The sequence below is a fragment of the Pithys albifrons genome, chromosome 3 (assembly GCF_047495875.1).
Source record: "Pithys albifrons albifrons isolate INPA30051 chromosome 3, PitAlb_v1, whole genome shotgun sequence".
Classification (NCBI taxonomy): domain Eukaryota; kingdom Metazoa; phylum Chordata; class Aves; order Passeriformes; family Thamnophilidae; genus Pithys; species Pithys albifrons.
Window position 1 is genome coordinate 86,653,522 of NC_092460.1, and position 18,936 is coordinate 86,672,457.

At 42.9% G+C, this 18,936-nt stretch overlaps 1 protein-coding gene and 1 long non-coding RNA gene across 3 annotated transcripts; one reads left to right on the forward strand and one right to left on the reverse strand.

Annotated features, from left to right (window-relative positions):
* The first annotated feature begins 234 nt into the window (after window positions 1-234).
* LOC139669521 (uncharacterized) lies at window positions 235-1,061 on the forward strand. Its single transcript, XR_011697281.1, has 3 exons — window positions 235-314; window positions 709-881; window positions 976-1,061. It is a non-coding gene; the product is annotated as an uncharacterized lncRNA (long non-coding RNA).
* Window positions 1,062-6,055: 4,994 nt separating this feature from the next.
* Window positions 6,056-18,615, reverse strand: GTSE1 (G2 and S-phase expressed 1). 2 transcript variants are annotated; one of them, XM_071550022.1, is made up of 12 exons: window positions 18,569-18,615; window positions 17,863-17,946; window positions 16,386-16,449; window positions 15,690-16,305; window positions 14,283-14,453; window positions 12,764-12,914; window positions 11,239-11,604; window positions 10,979-11,051; window positions 10,324-10,572; window positions 9,070-9,250; window positions 7,807-7,947; window positions 6,056-6,844 (listed from the first exon to the last, which is right to left on the reverse strand). In XM_071550022.1, the coding sequence occupies exons 2-12, from the start codon at window positions 17,939-17,941 to the stop codon at window positions 6,761-6,763; spliced, it is 2,175 nt and encodes a 724-aa protein (XP_071406123.1). In that variant the 5' UTR covers window positions 17,942-17,946; window positions 18,569-18,615; the 3' UTR covers window positions 6,056-6,760. The 2 variants fall into 2 exon arrangements, with proteins under 2 accessions (XP_071406123.1, XP_071406126.1); XM_071550025.1 differs by lacking the exon at window positions 18,569-18,615 and adding an exon at window positions 18,279-18,474.
* Window positions 18,616-18,936: the final 321 nt, after the last annotated feature.

Genomic DNA, 18,936 nt, shown 5'->3' on the forward strand with positions numbered 1-18,936 from the left:
CGGCCGGGCACAGGGCCCGCGGAAAGGTGCCCCCGCCAGCAGCGCGCCCACAGCCCACCCAGCCGTCAAACGCACACCCGCCCCAAGACCTCACCCACTGCCCCTGAGCCACAGGACCCAGCAGAGTGAACCGGACAAAGGAAGACTCAGAAGAAAACCTTCCATCTCCCTGTGCTTGTTTCGTGCCCATTATCACTGAAGAAGCCGAGGTTTAGGGCAGCTGGGCAGTGATGCCTAAGGACTTTAGTGTATATTTTGTAGATTTTTGCGATTTTACAGGTTACAGGGATTCTCCTAGGTTGTTCACATCTTAGGTGAGTTACTAAAACTCCCACAGATTAGTGAGCTTACTCATATCCTTCCAAGGCCATGCTGTTTGTGAGAAAGCACCTATAGATAGCATGAAGACAAAACACAAGAAGGTGGCCTGCAGGTTCTGGAACTTCTCCAAGAGGCAGTTCTGAAGACCCGGTGGGTGGGGCACAGAGGGAAAAGAGAGTCATGGTTGGTTAGAGGTATCCCATATGTTAATTGCTGGGAAAGTTATAAAGCTGTGACGTCTCTGGACACAGGGTGCATGTCTGTGTGCATGTGTGGGCCTGTGCATGTGTGGGCGCAAACCTTCAGTGTGCACCTTGAAAGCTTTCAATAAAGGTATACCATCTATCTTTCTCCATTAATATTGTTTCTGAGTGTCTATTTCCACAGGCAACAACAGAACCACTGCTACAGGCGGACATTCTGTGCTAACCATGCTTCAAGCAGCTCATGCTGTTTGGGCAACTGACATGTTGGAAGTCTGGAATTTGGCTGTGATGTGAAGACACATCAAGCTGTCACCTCAGTGTTTGAATTGTGAAGAGTTGGACTAGTCAGGAGAGGTGGGGAATGCCAGAGTACCCAGCCCCCCAGGTGACTGCTGCTACCCAAGTTTCAACAGGCAGAGGACTCATGGCTCTTTCTAAATTGTTACAGGCACATTCAAACCATACCTACAAAGAATGCTTGACTCTCCTGCAAGTCCTTGAACTACAGGACATGAATCCATTTACCTCTTTCAAAAAATAAATCACAAATACATCACTTACTTTAAAAAATAGTTTGTTGTTTTTTTCTGTTCTCACTCTGATTCCCTGGCAGGCTTTGTTTGCTGCTCCTTCAGCTATCAGCAGGTGACTCAGAGGGGAGTTGGAGGCGGGGCTTGCTCGTTAGCAGGAGAGTGAGAAGGCTTTAAGAACATCTCTAGGGAGCGCAAGCGACCCGGAGCGCGGCGAACAGGAGCGGGCAAACAGGGGCGTGGCACGTCTGTGAGGGCGTGGCACGGCAGTTTGCACGGCAGTTCGCACAGGCAGGGTAAACAGGCAGGGCAGAAGCCTAGGTATTTCTGCAGCTTTTTTTTTTTTTTTTTTTTTTTTTTTCTCTCCTCTGTTCATTTGTTTCTTTGTCTCTTTCTACCTTTCCCCCCAGCTTAAGGCAGTCATGCCTCCCAGAAAAATGAAAGCTGTTGCTCCTGTCACCAGTAGAGGGGTGTCAATACAGACAGAACCCTCTAAAAAGGATGCAGCCACTCAGGCCTCCGGCTGCATAGACTGTCTGAGCCTGGACCTACTACCAGAGGACAGTATGAGAAGTGCCTGCATACGATGTGAGCAGGTGAACGATTTGCTGGGTCTGGTGGCAGAGCTAAAGGAAGAGGTTGATAGGCTCACAAACATAAGGGAGAGTGAAAGGGAAATTGACTGGTGGAGTCACACCCTTTCCACCCCTAAGGAAGCCCAGCAGGAGGTGGTGAAGCCCAGCCCCTCCTGCCATCAGGCAGACGGAACAAACCATAGGGTTGGGGATGAATGGAAACAGGTGCCTGGTCAGAGAGGCAAAAACACCCCCTCTCGACCCCTTTCACCTGCCAGGGTGCCCTTAAAAAACAGGTATATGGCCCTGGACTCGGGCAGTCTGTTGGAGGACAGTCAGGAGGAGGATCTATCTACAAGATCTTCTGGTTACCCCCAGCCTACCGGACGGGTTACGACTACAGGTAAGAGAAAAAAGAGAAGGGTTGTTGTAATAGGTGACTCCCTTCTGAGAGGAACTGAGGGCCCTATATGTCGGCCAGACCCGTCCCACAGGGAAGTTTGCTGCCTTCCTGGGGCCAGGGTGAGGGATATTACCAAAAAACTTCCTAAACTTATCCAACCCTCAGACTATTACCCACTGTTGGTTGTCCAGGTTGGAAGTGATGACATTAATAAAAGGAGTACCAGAGTAATTAAAAAAGATTTCAAGGCACTGACCCGATCTCTTCAGGGGACAGGAGCACAGGTAGTAATTGCCTCAGTTCCTGTGCTAGCTGGGATGAATGAGGAGAGGTTTAGAAAAGCCCAGCTTACCAACAGGTGGCTTAGGGGATGGTGCTATCGTCAAAATTTTGGGTTTTTTGATCATGGCGCGAACTCCGTGTTGCCCAGTCTCATCAAAGCAGATGGGCTTCATTTATCTAGGGAGGGCAAAAGAACTGTAGCCCATAAGTTGGCAGGGTTAGTTAGGAGGGCTTTAAACTAGGTTTGAAGGGGGAAGGGACGGCAACTGGGCTCTCCAGAGACAGGCCTAAGAGCATAGAGCCTGAGTTGAGAATGAAATCAATGGCCCAGCTGAAGTGCATGTACACCAATGCACGCAGTATGGGAAACAAACAAGAGGAGCTGGAAGCCATAGTGCAGCAGGAAAACTATGACATAGTTGCTGTCACAGAAACGTGGTGGGATGAATCACATGACTGGAGTGCTGCTATGGGGGGCTACAAGCTCTTCAGAAAAGACAGGCAGGGAAGGAGAGGTGGAGGGGTGGCTTTATATGTTAGAGAGTCTCTTGACTCTGTTGAAGTTGAGGTCAGCAGTGACAAGGTTGAGTGCCTGTGGGCCAGAATCAGGGGCAAGGCCAACAAGGCTGACACCCTTGTGGGTGTCTGTTACAGACCGCCCAACCAGGATGATGAAGGGGATGAATTATTCTACAAGCAGCTGGCAGATGTCTCAAAATCTCCAGCCCTTGTTCTTGTGGGTGACTTTAACCTGCCAGATATCTGCTGGGAGCTTCATACTGCAGAGAAGAGGCAGTCAAGGAGGTTCCTGGAGTGTATAGAGGACAATTTCCTTCATCAACTGGTAAATGAGCCTACCAGGGGGAAGGCCCTGCTAGACCTACTATTTACAAACAGAGAGGGGCTGGTAGATGATGTAGTGGTTGGAGGCCGCCTGGGGCATAGTGACCATGAAATAATAGAATTTTCAGTCCTCAGGGATGTAAGGAGAGTCACCATTAAAACCTCTACCTTGGACTTTCGGAGAGCAGATTTTGGCCTATTCAAAGAACTGATTCAGAGCATACCCTGGGAAACAACCCTTAAAGGTAAGGGGGTCCAGGAGGGATGGACATGTTTTAAGAGGGAGATTTTGAATGCACAGCAACAGGCTGTCCCAGTGTGCCGAAAGGCCAGCCGGAGGGGAAGACAGCCAGCTTGGTTAAATAGGGAGATTCTGCAAGAAATCAGGGATAAAAAGAAAGTTTACAGACTATGGAAAAAAGGGCTGGCTACTTATGAAGAATTTACAGATAGAGCTAGGTCATGCAGGAAAAAAATTAGGGAAAGAAAAGTGGAATTTGAAGTAAATTTGGCTATTTCAGTTAGGGATAACAAAAAGTCCTTTTATAAATACATTAATAACAAAAAGAGGGGCAAGGAAAACCTCCATTCTCTGTTGGACTTGGAGGGAAATATAGTTAAGGAAGATGAGGAGAAGGCTGAGGTACTTAACACCTACTTTGCCTCAGTTTTCACCAGTAAGACAGGTGGCCCTCAAGACAACTGGCCTCTGGAGCTGGTAGACAAGGAGAGGGAGCTGAATACCCCTCCTGTATTCCAGGAGGAAATAGTGACCGACTTACTGAGCCAGCTGGATCCTAACAAGTCTATGGGACCAGATGGGATCCATCCCAGGGTGATGAAGGAGCTGGCAGAAGAGCTTGCCAAACTGCTCTCCATCATCTTCCAACAGTCCTGGCTCTCTGGGGAGGTCCCAGATGATTGGAGGTTGGCGAATGTCACCCCAATCCACAAAAAGGGCTGCAAGCAGGACCCTGGCAACTACAGGCCTGTCAGCCTGACCTCTGTGCCTGGCAGGGTTATGGAGCAGTTCATCCTGAGTGCAATCACACAGCACCTTCAGGGTGGACAAGGGATTAGACCCAGCCAGCATGGGTTTAGGAGGGGCAGGTCCTGTCTGACCAACCTGATCTCTTTCTACGATCAGGTGACCCACCTGGTGGATGAGGGGAAGGCTGTGGATGTGGTCTATCTGGACTTCAGCAAGGCCTTTGATACTGTCTCCCATAATATACTCCTGAAAAAGCTGGTAGCCCATGGCTTAGACAAGTGTAGCCTCTCCTGGATTAAGAGCTGGCTGGAGGGTCGGGCCCAGAGAGTGCTGGTGAACGGAGCTGCATCCAGCTGGCGGCCAGTCACCAGTGGTGTTCCCCAGGGGTCTGTGTTGGGTCCAGTCCTGTTTAACATCTTTATTGATGATTTAGATGAGGGGATTGAGTCCATCATCAGCAAATTTGCTGATGACACCAAGTTGGGAGGGAGTGTCGACCTGCTGGAAGGCAGGAGGGCTCTGCAGAGGGATCTGGATAGACTTGAGAGATGGGCTGATTCCAATGGGATGAAGTTCAACAAGGCCAAGTGCCGGGTCCTGCACTTTGGCCACAACAACCCCCTGCAGCGCTACAGGCTGGGCACAGAGTGGCTGGAGAGCAGCCAGGCAGAAAAGGACCTTGGAGTACTAATTGACAGGAAGCTCAACATGAGTCAACAGTGTGCCCAGGTGGCCAAGAAGGCCAATGGGATCCTGTCCTGTATCAAAAATAGCGTGGCCAGCAGGACCAGGGAAGTGATCCTTCCCCTGTACTCTGCATTGGTGAGGCCACACCTTGAGTACTGTGTTCAGTTCTGGGCCCCTCAGTTCAGAAAGGATATTGAGATGCTGGAGCGGGTCCAGAGAAGAGCAACAAGGCTGGTGAAGGGACTGGAGCACAAGTCCTATGGGGAGAGGCTGAGGGAGCTGGGGTTGTTTAGCCTGGAGAAGAGGAGGCTCAGAGGTGACCTCATCACTGTCTATAACTACCTGAAGGGAAGTTATAGCCAGGTGGGGGCTGGTCTCTTCTCCCAGGCACTCAGCAATAGAACAAGGGGGCATGGGCTTAAGCTCTGCCAGGGGAAATTTAAGTTGGATATCAGAAAAAAATTTTTTACAGAGAGAGTAATCAGGCATTGGAATGGGCTGCCCGGAGAGGTGGTGGATTCACCATCCCTAGAGATCTTTAAATGCAGATTGGACGTGGCGCTGGGTGCCATGATCTAGTAAATGAGCTAGAGTTGGACCAAGGGTTGGACTCGATGATCTTGGAGGTCTTTTCCAACCCAATCGATTCTATGATTCTATGATTCTATGATTCAGTTTAGGAATATGCAGCTAAACTGATTCCTCCCCTCCATTTAAAGACTAGTTGAATAATCTGGTTCAAGCATTGCTTTTAACTGCACAGCACTGCCTCAAATGTTCTAGTTGAAAAAACCTTCTTACTTATTGCAGAAGGAAAGCAGAAACATCTAAAGCAAGAATACAAATTCCATATTTTTATGGTTCCTACTTGGCAGGAGCACATAAACATGGTTGTTTCCTCTAAAAATCTTCAACAGGGCACCAAAGGCCTTCATTCAGAATGGAGTCTGACACGGCTGTAGCCACTGAACAGGCAGCGGTGCCCAGAGGGAGGCAAGTGCCTTCAGATAAAGCCAAGGCAGCCACCTTTTCCAGCATCAAAATGTTTGGCAAAGTCCTCTGAACACCTCTTCCTACTTAAACACTTTGTCTCCAACTTTCACCATTTCTTGAATTCCAAAAACAACTGAAAATCCATTTCTGTCTCTTGACCAACTTTAATGTATTAAGCTAGCATATACACAGCAGAAGTCTCTAGTACCCAAGACAGGCTTAATCACTTCAACATATATGAGGTGCTACTGTGTGCATTTTCATTTCTATTTACCTCCCTGTATTAAAATCTCCAGATGTGGCAAATTCAGGTAAGAAAACATTTTTCTATTCTTTCCAGAGTGAGAAAGTTTATGGCTAACATTCAAGTATTAAAACTAAACCATCTGGCAGTAACATGCTGTTGCTTTCTCCTTTGCATCCCTGAAATTTAGTTGGTGCTGTTGATTTATTCCACTGGCATTCAGCAATAAAATGTTTGTTACCCAACTTGCTACACCACCATGAAGTCCACTAGGCTTTACCTACATAGTAACACTTGTTAGTGAAACACTACAATTAGTCTAATCAAAGTCTGTAATAAAAGGTTGCTATGTTGTACAACAGTTTGGTAAACAACTCATTTATTTTAAACTAAAACTTAATTGTACACAGGGGATAAGGAATCAAAGGACAATTGCTAGGAACTATAGAGACAGGTTTCTAAAATTTTGCCTCAAAGCAAAATAGTTTAAATACATCCATTGCAGCATATTCATGAACAAAATCATTATCAGACTGACTATATATCATGACTGTTAGAATTCTATTGTGTTAATGCAGTTAAGCAGATAATCTATAGCCATCTTCAAAAAACTGTATGAATGAAGAGTGACACCTAAATACTTTTAAGATCACAGTTGCCAAGAATTCTTCATTTTGGTTCACATTCAGAACTTGAGTAGAGGGGAATCCAGATTTTCTTTGTTTACGTCAGGACTCAGAGTGATAAGAGGTGAACTCAAATCAATAAGCTGAAAGAAAACAATAAAATTTAGATATTGTAGTTGTTGTACATAGTTACTAGCAGCTATAAGCTCTATTAACAGTCTTCTTGAGTACTTTTTTTGTTTGGGTTCCTATTAGTACCTGGAAGACAAAATACAAGCACCACATTCAAGATTTTATGTTCAGGTGTTTAAAAATAAGTTCATTCCTAGGCAAGCACAAGATTCTCACAAGGTGGTTATTGCCCATACTCGCCTTAAAAGCTTAAAAGGCTTTTCTAAGCGTCACTGCTATGCATATTCAAGTGACACTGCCAAGCACTTCAGAACTCCCCTGAACGTGCCCCCACCCAGAAGGCAGACTTCTGCAAGCCTTCTCTTTGACATATTCTGAAGGACTTGATACTAAATTGATCCCAACAACATCTATTGTCACAGGATGCATCCACCATTAACCTGACAATATCTAAAGCATCTATTTTCAAACCACTAACATGAAAAACACTTGCCCAGAAATGCCCGTAAATTAGAAGATTCCAGTACACATCTTCCAGCTAAGGAGGGGATTAGGAGAGGAGCGAAACAGTAGAGACAACCTTTCTTTTTTGATTAAAATGAGCTGCTGCCAAGAACAGAACATGTGCAAAAAGAGAAACAAGAATAAACATGCCCACTCTCCTGAAGAAAACGTTCACTTTCTGCTTCAGAACAGTTTAATTCTGTAACTGATTTAATTTCTTCCTCCATTCTTCTCCTTTTCCTGTTTGTAGATTGCTCACTGACCTCTAGTTTGGAACACATTGTTTGAATTTAAACATTGCATTCCCTTCAATGAAGAGCACCTTACTATGTATATCATGCTGAACGTATTGAGCTAATATTAAATAATTCCTACAGTATTGTGGAGCTGCCCTGCAGACAAGGGTATGCAGCCAGTTGACATTTTTCTGCCAACATATTTTGCACCAGAAGATTTGAATAAAACTTACCTTTATCTGCCCAGAGAATACAGGTGCTGGAGGAATAATCTTAGTCACTTCAGGAGTATTGGAAAGGTCAATCAGAGGTCTACTTTCACATTCAAAAGTGTGTGGGAGAGATTTGTCTACTCCAACGTCTACCAGTAAGGCCTTTAAATGAAAAATAATTCAGGTTTTCCCCTCTGTTCACCATGCTTTCCTCATAAGCACTAAGGCAGTCAATTTAGCTTATACAGATATAATAATCACAGGACAGGCTTAATTTACAGCTTGGGTGTTTTCCATGCAGAATTGTTTGCACAGAGTGGAAAAACCTCAGCTCTTTCTCTGCCAGTGGTGGAGAAAATGCAATGAGACAAGAAAAAGAGCTCCTTGGACCATAAAACAATATTTCACTTAAAATCAGAGTCAACTCAAATTTAAAACAGAAGATTAATATTTAAATGACTTAACTACAATTACTGTGTAATGTTGTTTAGCCATATAAACTATTCTGTGGAGCTTCACATTTTAGCTATTCTTTCATCCAGTTTAATTACCCCACAGATGTGCTAAGCAAATCTCTAACAGATAGTTTATGTTACCAAATAAGCTAACCAGGAACATATTGATGCAATAACATCAAGTAATTAATCTACATATTATTCTACATCTGAGTATTTGTGAAGCAATAGCCAATTTGACAGGTTAATATTTCAGAACTACCAGTTCAGTCCTTTCTCATTAATGCCTGTTGAGTGCCAGTTTTCAACATGAAGCCAGTACATTCCTGAGATAGGGCAAGAGTGTTCACTGAAATAATTAGTTGACACTTAACTAAGTTTACTGCTACATGGGCTTTGAGGTTTAATTCTCACTCATTGTATGCAGATTTGCATTCCTGTTAGGTGATTGATTACATCTACAGCAGAGTTTTGGGCTGTTGGGGTTTTTTATCCATAAAATGGCTTTATCACTTTAACAGGAACTGCCCTGTGGCACTGCTTTTCTAATTAAATCCCCAAGGATTTCACAGGACTTTTTCCAAAGTGGAAATTTAATATAAAATCTGTAAGTATTTGACTGTTCAGCTTTGAGATAGGAACAAGCACAGTAGAAACACAGACCATATGCTCATTGCTAAAAATAGGCACTAGAGGGTGCACACAGTAACAGCTAATCTATTTTAACTTCATGTGTACTGAAGTGTTTATTCTACTTGAAAATAGTACTTAAAGTAATTTGGTTTCAAGCAGTTAAGTTAGTTTTGTAGAAAAATGTATTGTCATTTACCTCAGGTTGTTTCTCTTCAGCCAGCTGATTTTGTGCTTCAGCCTCTTTTACTTCATTTTCTACTACTTCTGTAGCTTTTTTTTCTGGTGAGAAGTTAAGCGCAAGAGGTAGCACAGGTGGAGGAGATAGATCATCTTCTGAAGAAGGTATCTGCATCTTACTCTCTTGTTTCTGTTTAGAACTAGGGAAAAGAACATCAGCAATAGTTGAGTTATTTAATCAGCATGAACTACTTAAGACGGACAAGCCAATGCCCTAATCTTATTTTCTCCTTTTTTACCCCATGTTTTAATGACCAAAAGGATTTCCATATTTCAACCAAAAGAATGCTAGGTACCTGAAAAATACTAAATATTTCATGCTGCGATAAATGTGAAGCCCAACTATGCAAAAGAAAAAGAGTTAATGACTTCAGGATGATGAAGAATTTAATCTTGATTTACATACACGTGCAGCCTAAACTTCACACATGTAGGCATTGATATTGCATATCACTGAGTAACCCCTTTCAGTCCCTGCTGAAAGTACTGACACCAGCTGGAAGACGAGAGGCTGCAATCTGATTAGTGTGATAAAGTTAATGTAGACAATTTTTTTCTTGAGAGAAAAGACTAAGTAACATGACATACAGTTTTCTAGCCATGAATCATCCCTGCTTTCAGTTCCTCTCCACCAAGCACAAAACAAGCCTGCATACATATACATATGACCCATCAGAAGATGCTGGGATGATTATATGAAGGCAACATTGCTTTCATACAAAACAAACAATTAACAAAAACATAGGTAAGTCTGCTCAGAAACTAAAGTTCAGTGAACTAAATCCTTGGCTTTTTGACTGATGCTTTAAAAATGTAATTTTACAGACTATTGGCAACAGTATAAAACAAAAGTTAAAGTAATATGCATTTTAGTCAGCTACTAGGAAACAGCAAAATAACACCAATACCAAATCTGCTTTCAGTCAGAGCATCAGATACAAGTCTTAAGCTGTTCCCTAGCTCAAGAAATACAAATAACTTCCTATGAAAATTATAATTTGTTAATATTAGATATTGACTCACTTCAGTAAGACTTACAGGATTTTACTAGTCACAAGATATAAATTTTTATTAGCCCTATACAGCATCTATGCTCAAATGTTTCATTCTAACATTTAATAGAGATCCTCGAAACTCAAAACTCATAATTAAAATTAATTTAGAGGCAGTTTGCCTACAATACTTATTTGATGTATGAAGGTTTCTGAATTACCCAGCTGTTAGAGTCTTTTTGGTAGAAAAGCTGGAACTTCGGTGAAGAGATGCAGCATGTGAAGAAAATGCCATTCTTGGTACACTCTTAGGGGTCACTGCTGGGATTCCTGAGATCCGACGAACAGGTGTAGGTAAGCCAGATGGCTTCAGACTGGCAGGAGTCATGGAGAAAGGCCTCTCAGGAAAACAAAAAGTCTGAAAGACCTTATCTTCTGAGGCTTTCATAGGAGTGCTGACTGCCATGGCACTAGAAAAGGAATATGCATTAGCCAAAGCCTTCTAGAAACAGGTTGAGTAAAACTATTGCTCCAAACAATAGAAATCCATTTCCCTTTGAACAGTAAGGGAACAGCAATCAACTTAAAGTTGATAATCTCAGCATACTAAGGGATTGACTGCATAGAAAAATTCTTCTATGAATGACTCTAGTTTATTTAGCACTGCAATGAAAATTCTCTTCTGAATAGGGTGGGAGAGGTTGTTTGGTTTAGTTGTGAGTTTTGCTTTGTTTTAAATCAGTTCCAATAGGCATTAACACATCTAACCTGGAGGGTCTCATGGATTGACAATGAAGTTCAAACTTTTAAAGACTGTTCCAACACCCAACCACGTTGCATTCTAAGAATTGTATCTCAGTGAATGTAACTTCCTACCTTCCAGGTGTGCTACAAAATGTTAATCCAAGAGATGATGTTGCTTTTGGTGCCAACTTGTTTGGTGTTGCATCTAAAGAGAAAAGTTTTGTTAACTAGCAGATTCATATTTATTTCTTTTGTAACAGATATCTTTCAGTTAAAATACTAATTCCTTCCAAAAGGTGGACAGAAGTGTAACGACAAAACCCGAGGATTCAAGGTAGCATCTGCTTTTCATAACCAAGCTAGAAGAGAAGTCATATTAAGTATGTGCTTACCTTGAGTCTTCACAGGAACCTTAGTTTGATTTGTGGAAACAGACAAAACTCTAGTCTTGGGCTTTGGACATAGGCTTCCTTTTGTTGCACTTCCATCTTTATTCTGCTGACACAGCTGCTGCACACTGGGAACAGAGCTCGGCCTCTGAAATCCACTGCCTGCATCCTCAGATGATGTTGCAGAAGATGAAGATTTAGCCAAGGTTACAGCACTAGATATTTTGGGAGTACTGGCTGATCTCACTTGTTTCCTGGCTTTCTCAGTATTGGCAGCCTGCAGAGATGACACTGTAGTAGGTCTGACAAGGGCCAGTCTGCTTGTACTAGAGCCACTCACACTAACTTTTGATGACACACTTGATTTTCCTGAAATAGAAAATTAAGTTGTACTTCTGAATCATCACTGATCCCCAAGTTTTTGACTAAGCAGAATAATTACACTCAGGAAAGAAAAATAGCAATTTACAGCATTTAAATTTATGTTCAAACAACTCAAGGTTATGGAGAACAAAAACAACTAGTGAAAACTTATTCCCAAAATTCTCCAGCAATTTCAGCAATTTGTTCTTCTCAACAAATTCCTGAATTACTGCAATCAAGTGAAAGAATATTCACAGAATGCCAATACAGCTTGCACATTCAAGTTACACTTCCAGCATTTTCTTCCAGCACAGTTGACTCTGTTCCCTTATGCAGCCTTTTGAGAAGACTAAACTGCTCCACAAGTGTTTTTCACACCTTTCTGTACATTTCTTACTTTGACTCTAGGTTACTTTCATTAATAAGATGAATCTTAACTAGACAGTTATATTGCATAAAATAGTTCTTACTAAGCTTTTAGTAACACACTATTACTGTCCCAGAAGCAAAGTACAAAACAAAAATTTGCTGTAACGTGGTAGCTTGATAGATGTACAAGAACTGTGCTGCTTACACCTATCAGTACTGTTAGGAGACTATTTGCCTGATCCTTTGAGGCTTACTGAAAGGGTCAAATCGGTGGCCTGGTTATAGGATAAGTCTCTTGGCTGTATTCAGTTGTCTTCCCAAAAGTGTTTTTTCCAATCTGCTTGAGTAAAGTTCATTCTTTTATTAGGCCTACAGAAACTTGGAACAAGACCTTCCATCTTTCTTCCACATTTCAGTTGTTTTGATTTTGTTAGTTTTTCCTTTAATTACAGTTAAACAAGCTTAGAGCATTCAAAAACTCACATTCTTGGCTATAATGGAGAATATTATGTACAAAAGGAACAGGTTTCTTGAGGCATTGCTTCCTTTCTAGCTGTGTCAGACCATCATATGTAGGCATCAGGATTACAACAATCTCGTTTTTACAAATTATAGATGTCTAACATTTATCTTTAGTCTACAGGGATTTACTGGGCTAGCCTAGAAAATGTTATTCTCCATTCAGAATGTTTCTTACTGCTCATATGTATTGGACACTACTAAAACATTTCCAAACCCACATGCTTAGCTACTTCAAAATGGATTTGTGGCACAAATCTATACTAAGAATGATTACCTTTTTTTACTATGGGAGAAATGGGTAAACTTGAATTCAGACTTGAGTTCACACCAGAAAGTGATGACGAAGATGATGATGAAGTAATCTTTCTTGCAAGACCACTGGCAACACCAGGAAGTTTCAGAGATGTCATCTTCCTTAAGCCAGGCTGAATCAAAGAACATAGCTTATTTAAAAGCAAAAAAAACCCTATTATTTAGCACAGTATTTTGCCATTATTTGTCTTGGTATTATACATTTTTATTTGTGAATTTTAAAGGAGCTCCTTGCTCAGGTTATAGTTTAAAAAGTTCATTTTCTTAGAAACAGATCATTGTATATAGATTACTACACATAGACCTGGAACATCAGATCTATTTTTATTCCTGATAAAAACTGGGTATGGACTTAAAGGGATTAAAGAATAAAAGGAGTCACCCCAGGCAGCAGTATATGCTGGGCAGCAACCAGCTGGGAACCAGCTTGGCAGACAAGGCCCTTGGCACTGCTGGTGGACAAGCTGAACACGAGCCAGCAATGCACCCTTGCAGCAAAGAATGCTGATAATATCCTGGGCTGCATGAAGGAGGAGCATTGCCAGCAGGTGAAGGGAGGTGATCCTGCCCTTTGCTTAGCACTGGGAAGTCCACACCTGAACATCTGTGTCCAGTTCCAGGCTCCCCAATATGACAGTGATTTGGAGCTACTGAAAAGAGTCCATCAAAGGACCACTAAGATGATTAAAGGACTGGAGCATCTCCCATCTGAGGAAGGCTGAGAGCTGGGACTGCTCAGCCTGGAGAAGGCTCAAGGTGAATCTCCTCCATATATACAAATACCTGCAAGGACAGTGTCCAGTGGTGCCCAGTGACAGGACTAGAGGTAATGGGCAGAGTGAAACAGAGGAGGTTGTACCTCTGATCATCAAGAAACACTTTTTTTTTCTGCTAAGCACTGCCACAGGCTGCCTTGAGGGGCTGCCAAGACTCCATCCTTGGAAATATTGAAAAGCTGTCTGGCTACAGGCCTAGGCAAATAACTCCAGGTAGTCTTGCTTGAGCAGGGTGGGTCAGACCAGATGACCTGAAGAGGTCCCTTCCAAACCCAATCAGTTTGTGATGCAGTGAAGTGGTATGCAGCATTAAAGTAGGCATCAAAGCTTCAAAACAACTAACAGCTGTAGGTATACTACCTTCATAGAAGTTATGCCAACCTTTTCATATGGTATAGTTAACTACACACATCAAAAACTTTGTTTCTTACAGAAAACTGCTGATCAGTTACCTGCAACCAGTGCCTTAAAAATAAAGGCAATGCTTGTTAATCCAACAGTTACCACTGCTCTCAAGTGCATTCATTGTGTTACAGACTTAGAGCACACATTCAAGAATGGCAATTATAAAACAGATTACTTTTCCTTAAAACCATTTTACACACAGTATAGCTTTAAATTACATTAATAAGTAAACTAGATTAATTTTTCTTTGTATCAGAATATCATAGAAGTTATTTTCATATTATGAATGCTTGTCATTACCTTACTTGGTGCAGGAAGGGCTTTTGTGTCTTGGGCTGAAGAACTGCCACTGAACAAAGACTCAAAGGCATCTGAAGCAATACTCGATTTATCAGAAATCAGATCTTCAGATGATCCCTTGCTGTTCACATCTCTTCTTGTAGAAATACTAATACCTTTTCCTGCTTTGAGCTGCAAATTTCAATGCAACATTTTAAAAGCTACTGGTGTTTCTAGAAACCACACCTGTTTCTTTTGTTAAGAAATCAAGACAACGGTAATTGAAGAAGCCTCTGAACCCAGTGAAGTCCTTAGTCTTTGGACTAATATAGTTTGAAGTTAGTCTATGATTGTATTTGCTAAGTACCAGAACATGCTTGCACCCAGATATTGGACATCAACCTAAGGACAGTTCTGCAACAATTTATCAGCACAAAATCTCATATGATCATGTTTATCCACATTCTGTTCCATATTGTAACAGCTGTTCCTTACAACTATATTAGACACTCTGTTTAATGTACCTCTGCTTTACTCTGGCTTCCAAGAGATGAGACATTACAATGCATCATGCAAACTGTCTGTTCAGACAGTGGGGTACAATTGAGCCAGTTAAAACATTAAGATTGTCCCTTTTCTTACAGCACCCGAAAATCAAGAAGAGATTTATACCACAAAGGATCAAAAGGTCCCCTCATTTCCATAGGTGATGGTTTGTAAGAAGCAAATATCACATTTTCAGTAAAATCTGTAGTACATACTAGAACCTAAGACATAATGTCTAGAGCAGTGAAATCCAGAAGGTACTCTAGGTAGAGAGTGGGATTTGTGCACACAAGGTCACTGACACAGCTGTTTTCTTGCTATTTTAGGATACATTTGCAGTTAGTCACACAGCCACATGCTAAATATACTACCATTAATCAGTGCTTCTCATGATTGAGACAAGGTGTGGACAGAACTAGACCTAAAAGATTTTCCTGTCCTATCTAAATCATTTTCAGGTTTTTCCTCTCCCGCCTCACCTCCATTGACAAGGGTTAACAGCAAATATAGCCATTTTTACATATTAAGTGTAAAATGAATTACATAATAAGTGTAACAGTGTAGTAATTCTACCAGGAACAAAACAGTGTTAGAAGCCAGTTAGAAGAGAAGCCAAGAATTACAGTATTCACAAAAACAGAGCAAAACAGAAAAGAAATTTGGCTGGAGATGCTCTACACTGTCATAATAAACAAACTAGTCAGCTACTATACCACAGTGTCTGGCCTAATTTTTCTATTTTTCATACTTGATGTTTCCTGGCTAAGGATCTTACGAGGGAGGGAAGCAACAAAATATAAAAGATTGTAGACAGCTTAAAAATTCCTGAAAAACATATGAAGGTCACATTTAAAGAAAACATTGTTCAGAAGCTGACTTTACCTTTTCCATAGTCAACAAATTGCTTCTTCCAAGAGCAGATGAAGGTTTTGCCATTGGCAGTTTACGTGTTGCCTTTGTATTTGTTTCCTTAGATTTCTGTTCTTCTGTCAGAGGCAAATTGGCCATTTTTGTAGGAGACAAACAAACTTTAACAGGGCTTCTGTGTGGAGGAGTAGGTGGAGGAGTTGGAAGAGTATGTGTTTTGCCATCTGACAAAAGTTTATCTGATGCTTTCTGAAAACAAGGTGGCAGCAGACATGCTGGGCTATCCTGCACACTGTACGTCTCCCGCTTAACAGCCCTGGGACTTGTTTCTGTGTTTTTGTTTCTTAATATTTTCAACTTTGACTTTGAGTCCTCCACAAATGTTTCTATGATCTTATTTTCCTGTTCTCCTGATTGGTTTACTTTAGTCTCTTCATTCTTTCCTCCAGTCTCTATTTGCTGTGCCAACAAATGAGCTTCTTTGAAAATTTCCACAAATTTCTCTTCTTGAAGTGGGCTCCACATGAATTTATCATCTAAAGCAGACACACTCTTTTTTGCTTCCATACTGGCAACAATACATCTTTCTTTGTGTCCCACAGGTCCAATGAAAACCTCATCCTCATTTCCACTACAAGGAAAAATAATTTAGCCTGGCATCTTATGTGTGTCCATTTTGAGGGGTCTACAGGAAAAGGTACCATTACTTACCTTGTTGAAGAGAGTGAAAGGTCAAAATCAAACTTTTCATCACTCAAAAGAGGAACATCTGAAACTACAACGAGGATTTTGTCACAGTGGGGATTTGCAATAAAAATAGGTGCATTATGCTTTGTAATTTGGTAAAGTTGATGGCAGATTAAAAAAATGTTTTATCTACCAAGTTTAAATACTTAAAAACACCCATATTTTAAGTCCAGGAAATTTAAAGTACTGCTGTGAATATCACAGACTCAATTAGATTGAAAAAGACCTGAGATCACCACCATATGGTGGCTCTGAGTGCCACGTCCAGTCTTTCCTTAAACACTTCCAGGGACAGTGACTTCACCACTCCTTGGGCAGCCCATTCCAGTGTCTAATCAACTTTTCTATGAAGAAATTCTTCCTAATATTCAACCTAAACCTCTCCTGCCACAGCTAGAGACTATGTTGTCTGGTCCTATTACTGGTTGTCTGGGGGAAGAGCCTACCCCCCACCTGGCTCCAGCCTCACGTGGGGCCAATGAGACACAAAGAATGCCAAATTCACCCTGAGCCTCCTCTTCTCCAGGCTATACCACTCCATTCTCTCTATTGATTCCCTTACAAGTTTCCAGAAGCTGAATGCAGTTTCCCCATTTTCTACATATTTACTTCCCCCAGGATTTCACAGCTGGGTCACACAGAAGTGGACATGTGGCTCTCTGTTCTCTCACAGGCCCCTTTTGCCCTCGCACAAAGCCACATGTCCAATCCTTCTCTCCAGGCTGAGTCCCCTCACACTCAGTGTCCCTCCACCTCCCATCCCACAGCCCCACATCAGATGCATGCCCAAAACCCATAACAGGCCATCCCATGCACCCCTGATGGTGCTTCCCACTGCTGTCCCCTCAGGGAAGGATTCAGCCACAGCCCTGGCTCCAAGCAAGCGTCTCCACCTGCACCAGTGGCTGCCACTCCCCATGTGCCCCCACAGCAGAATATGATCATCACTGTGAGATGCCCAAGTATCGAAATAGCTCAATCTTAATTTCTAAGCATCCATAACAGGAACATAGAATGTAGCTCATCAGCAGCTTCCAATCAAGATAAGTGAGAATATATTATCTAGATCTACATGACAATTCAGTTGTCCCCCCATCAGTCAGTTCTTTTCTGGTTCAGGCCATCACAGAACAGTAACAGAAGCCAGTGAGAAAGATTAGCTTTCTTGTTAGTTATTATATATGCTAAATACTGATTGAATGAGCAGCAGACAGATAAGGAAAAGGGAGGCGCTCAGATTAGATATACAAAAGAAAGGCTGACAAGCATTAGGCGATAGGCTCCACAAGCTCCTCAGGAGGCTTCTAAGTCTGAGACTGGCAACAGCAGCCCATCCAAGGAAATGAGTATACAGAACAGGATACAAAGCAGATACAGGATGTCTACTGATATAATAAAGTATACAGCAGGTAGTGAATATCCCAATGTGTTCTCCACCTACCATTGCTCATGCAAATATACGTTTTTTCTTCAGTCACACAACTCGCACAATGTGCCGACATTTCTTTTCCTTCCTCCATAGTGTCTGAAAAATATAGAACTAGCCAAGGTTAAAAAAAAAAAACAAAAACACAACAGGGTCCCGGACTTTGCTGATACTGCCAGATTAGCAAGGGGGTAAACAGGCCCTTCGAAAACTGTCAAATTTAGGGACTGCCACAGAATAGTTAAAGTTGGAAGGGATCTTCGGATATCATCCAGTCCAACCCCCTGCCAAGGTAGGGTGACCTAGCGCAGGTTATACAGGGACGCGTCCAGGTGGGTTTGGAATGTCTCCAGAGAGGGAGACTCCACGACTTTCCTGGGCAGCCTGTTCCACTAATTTGCCACCCCTGACGCAAAGAAATTCCCCCTCACGTTCAGGTGAAACCTCTTGTGCCTCATTTTATGGCCATTGCTCCTCCCCGTGTCGCTGGGCACCACCAAAAAGGTGCTTATGGGATGCCATACAGCTCACAGCCTCGCCGACCTCCCACCGCCGCACCTCAGGCGAGCTCGCACGGGCCCCGCCTTCCCCGACGGCAACGGCGCCGCTGCCGCCGGACCTCGGGGAAAGGCCTTTGGACACGACACAACACCAGCGCGCACCCAGCGGCGCCGGGAAGCGCCGGCGCTGCGGCCACTGCCGTCCCCCCCGCCCCACTCACACACTCGCCGCTCAGCCGTGGCCGCCACCGTGCGCCCGCCCCGGCGTTTGAAATCGCGCCCCGCTCACGTGACACGTCCCGCGCGTCTTCATTGGCAGGTTCGAAGGATACACGAGCCCTCCCGGGGCATTCTGGGGCTTGTAGTATGCAGGGCCTTCCCCGCGGCCCGGCCCGGCCCGCTCGGCCGCTCCGCCCCCGCAGCGCGGGGCCCCGCCGCGCCCCGCAGCGCCATAGAATCATAAAATCGATTGGGTTGGAAAAGACTTCCGAGATCATCAGGTCCAATCCTTGGTCTAACTCCAGTCCATTTACTAGATCATGGCACTCTTTGCCACATCCAGTCTCAGTTTAAAAACCTTCAAGGATGG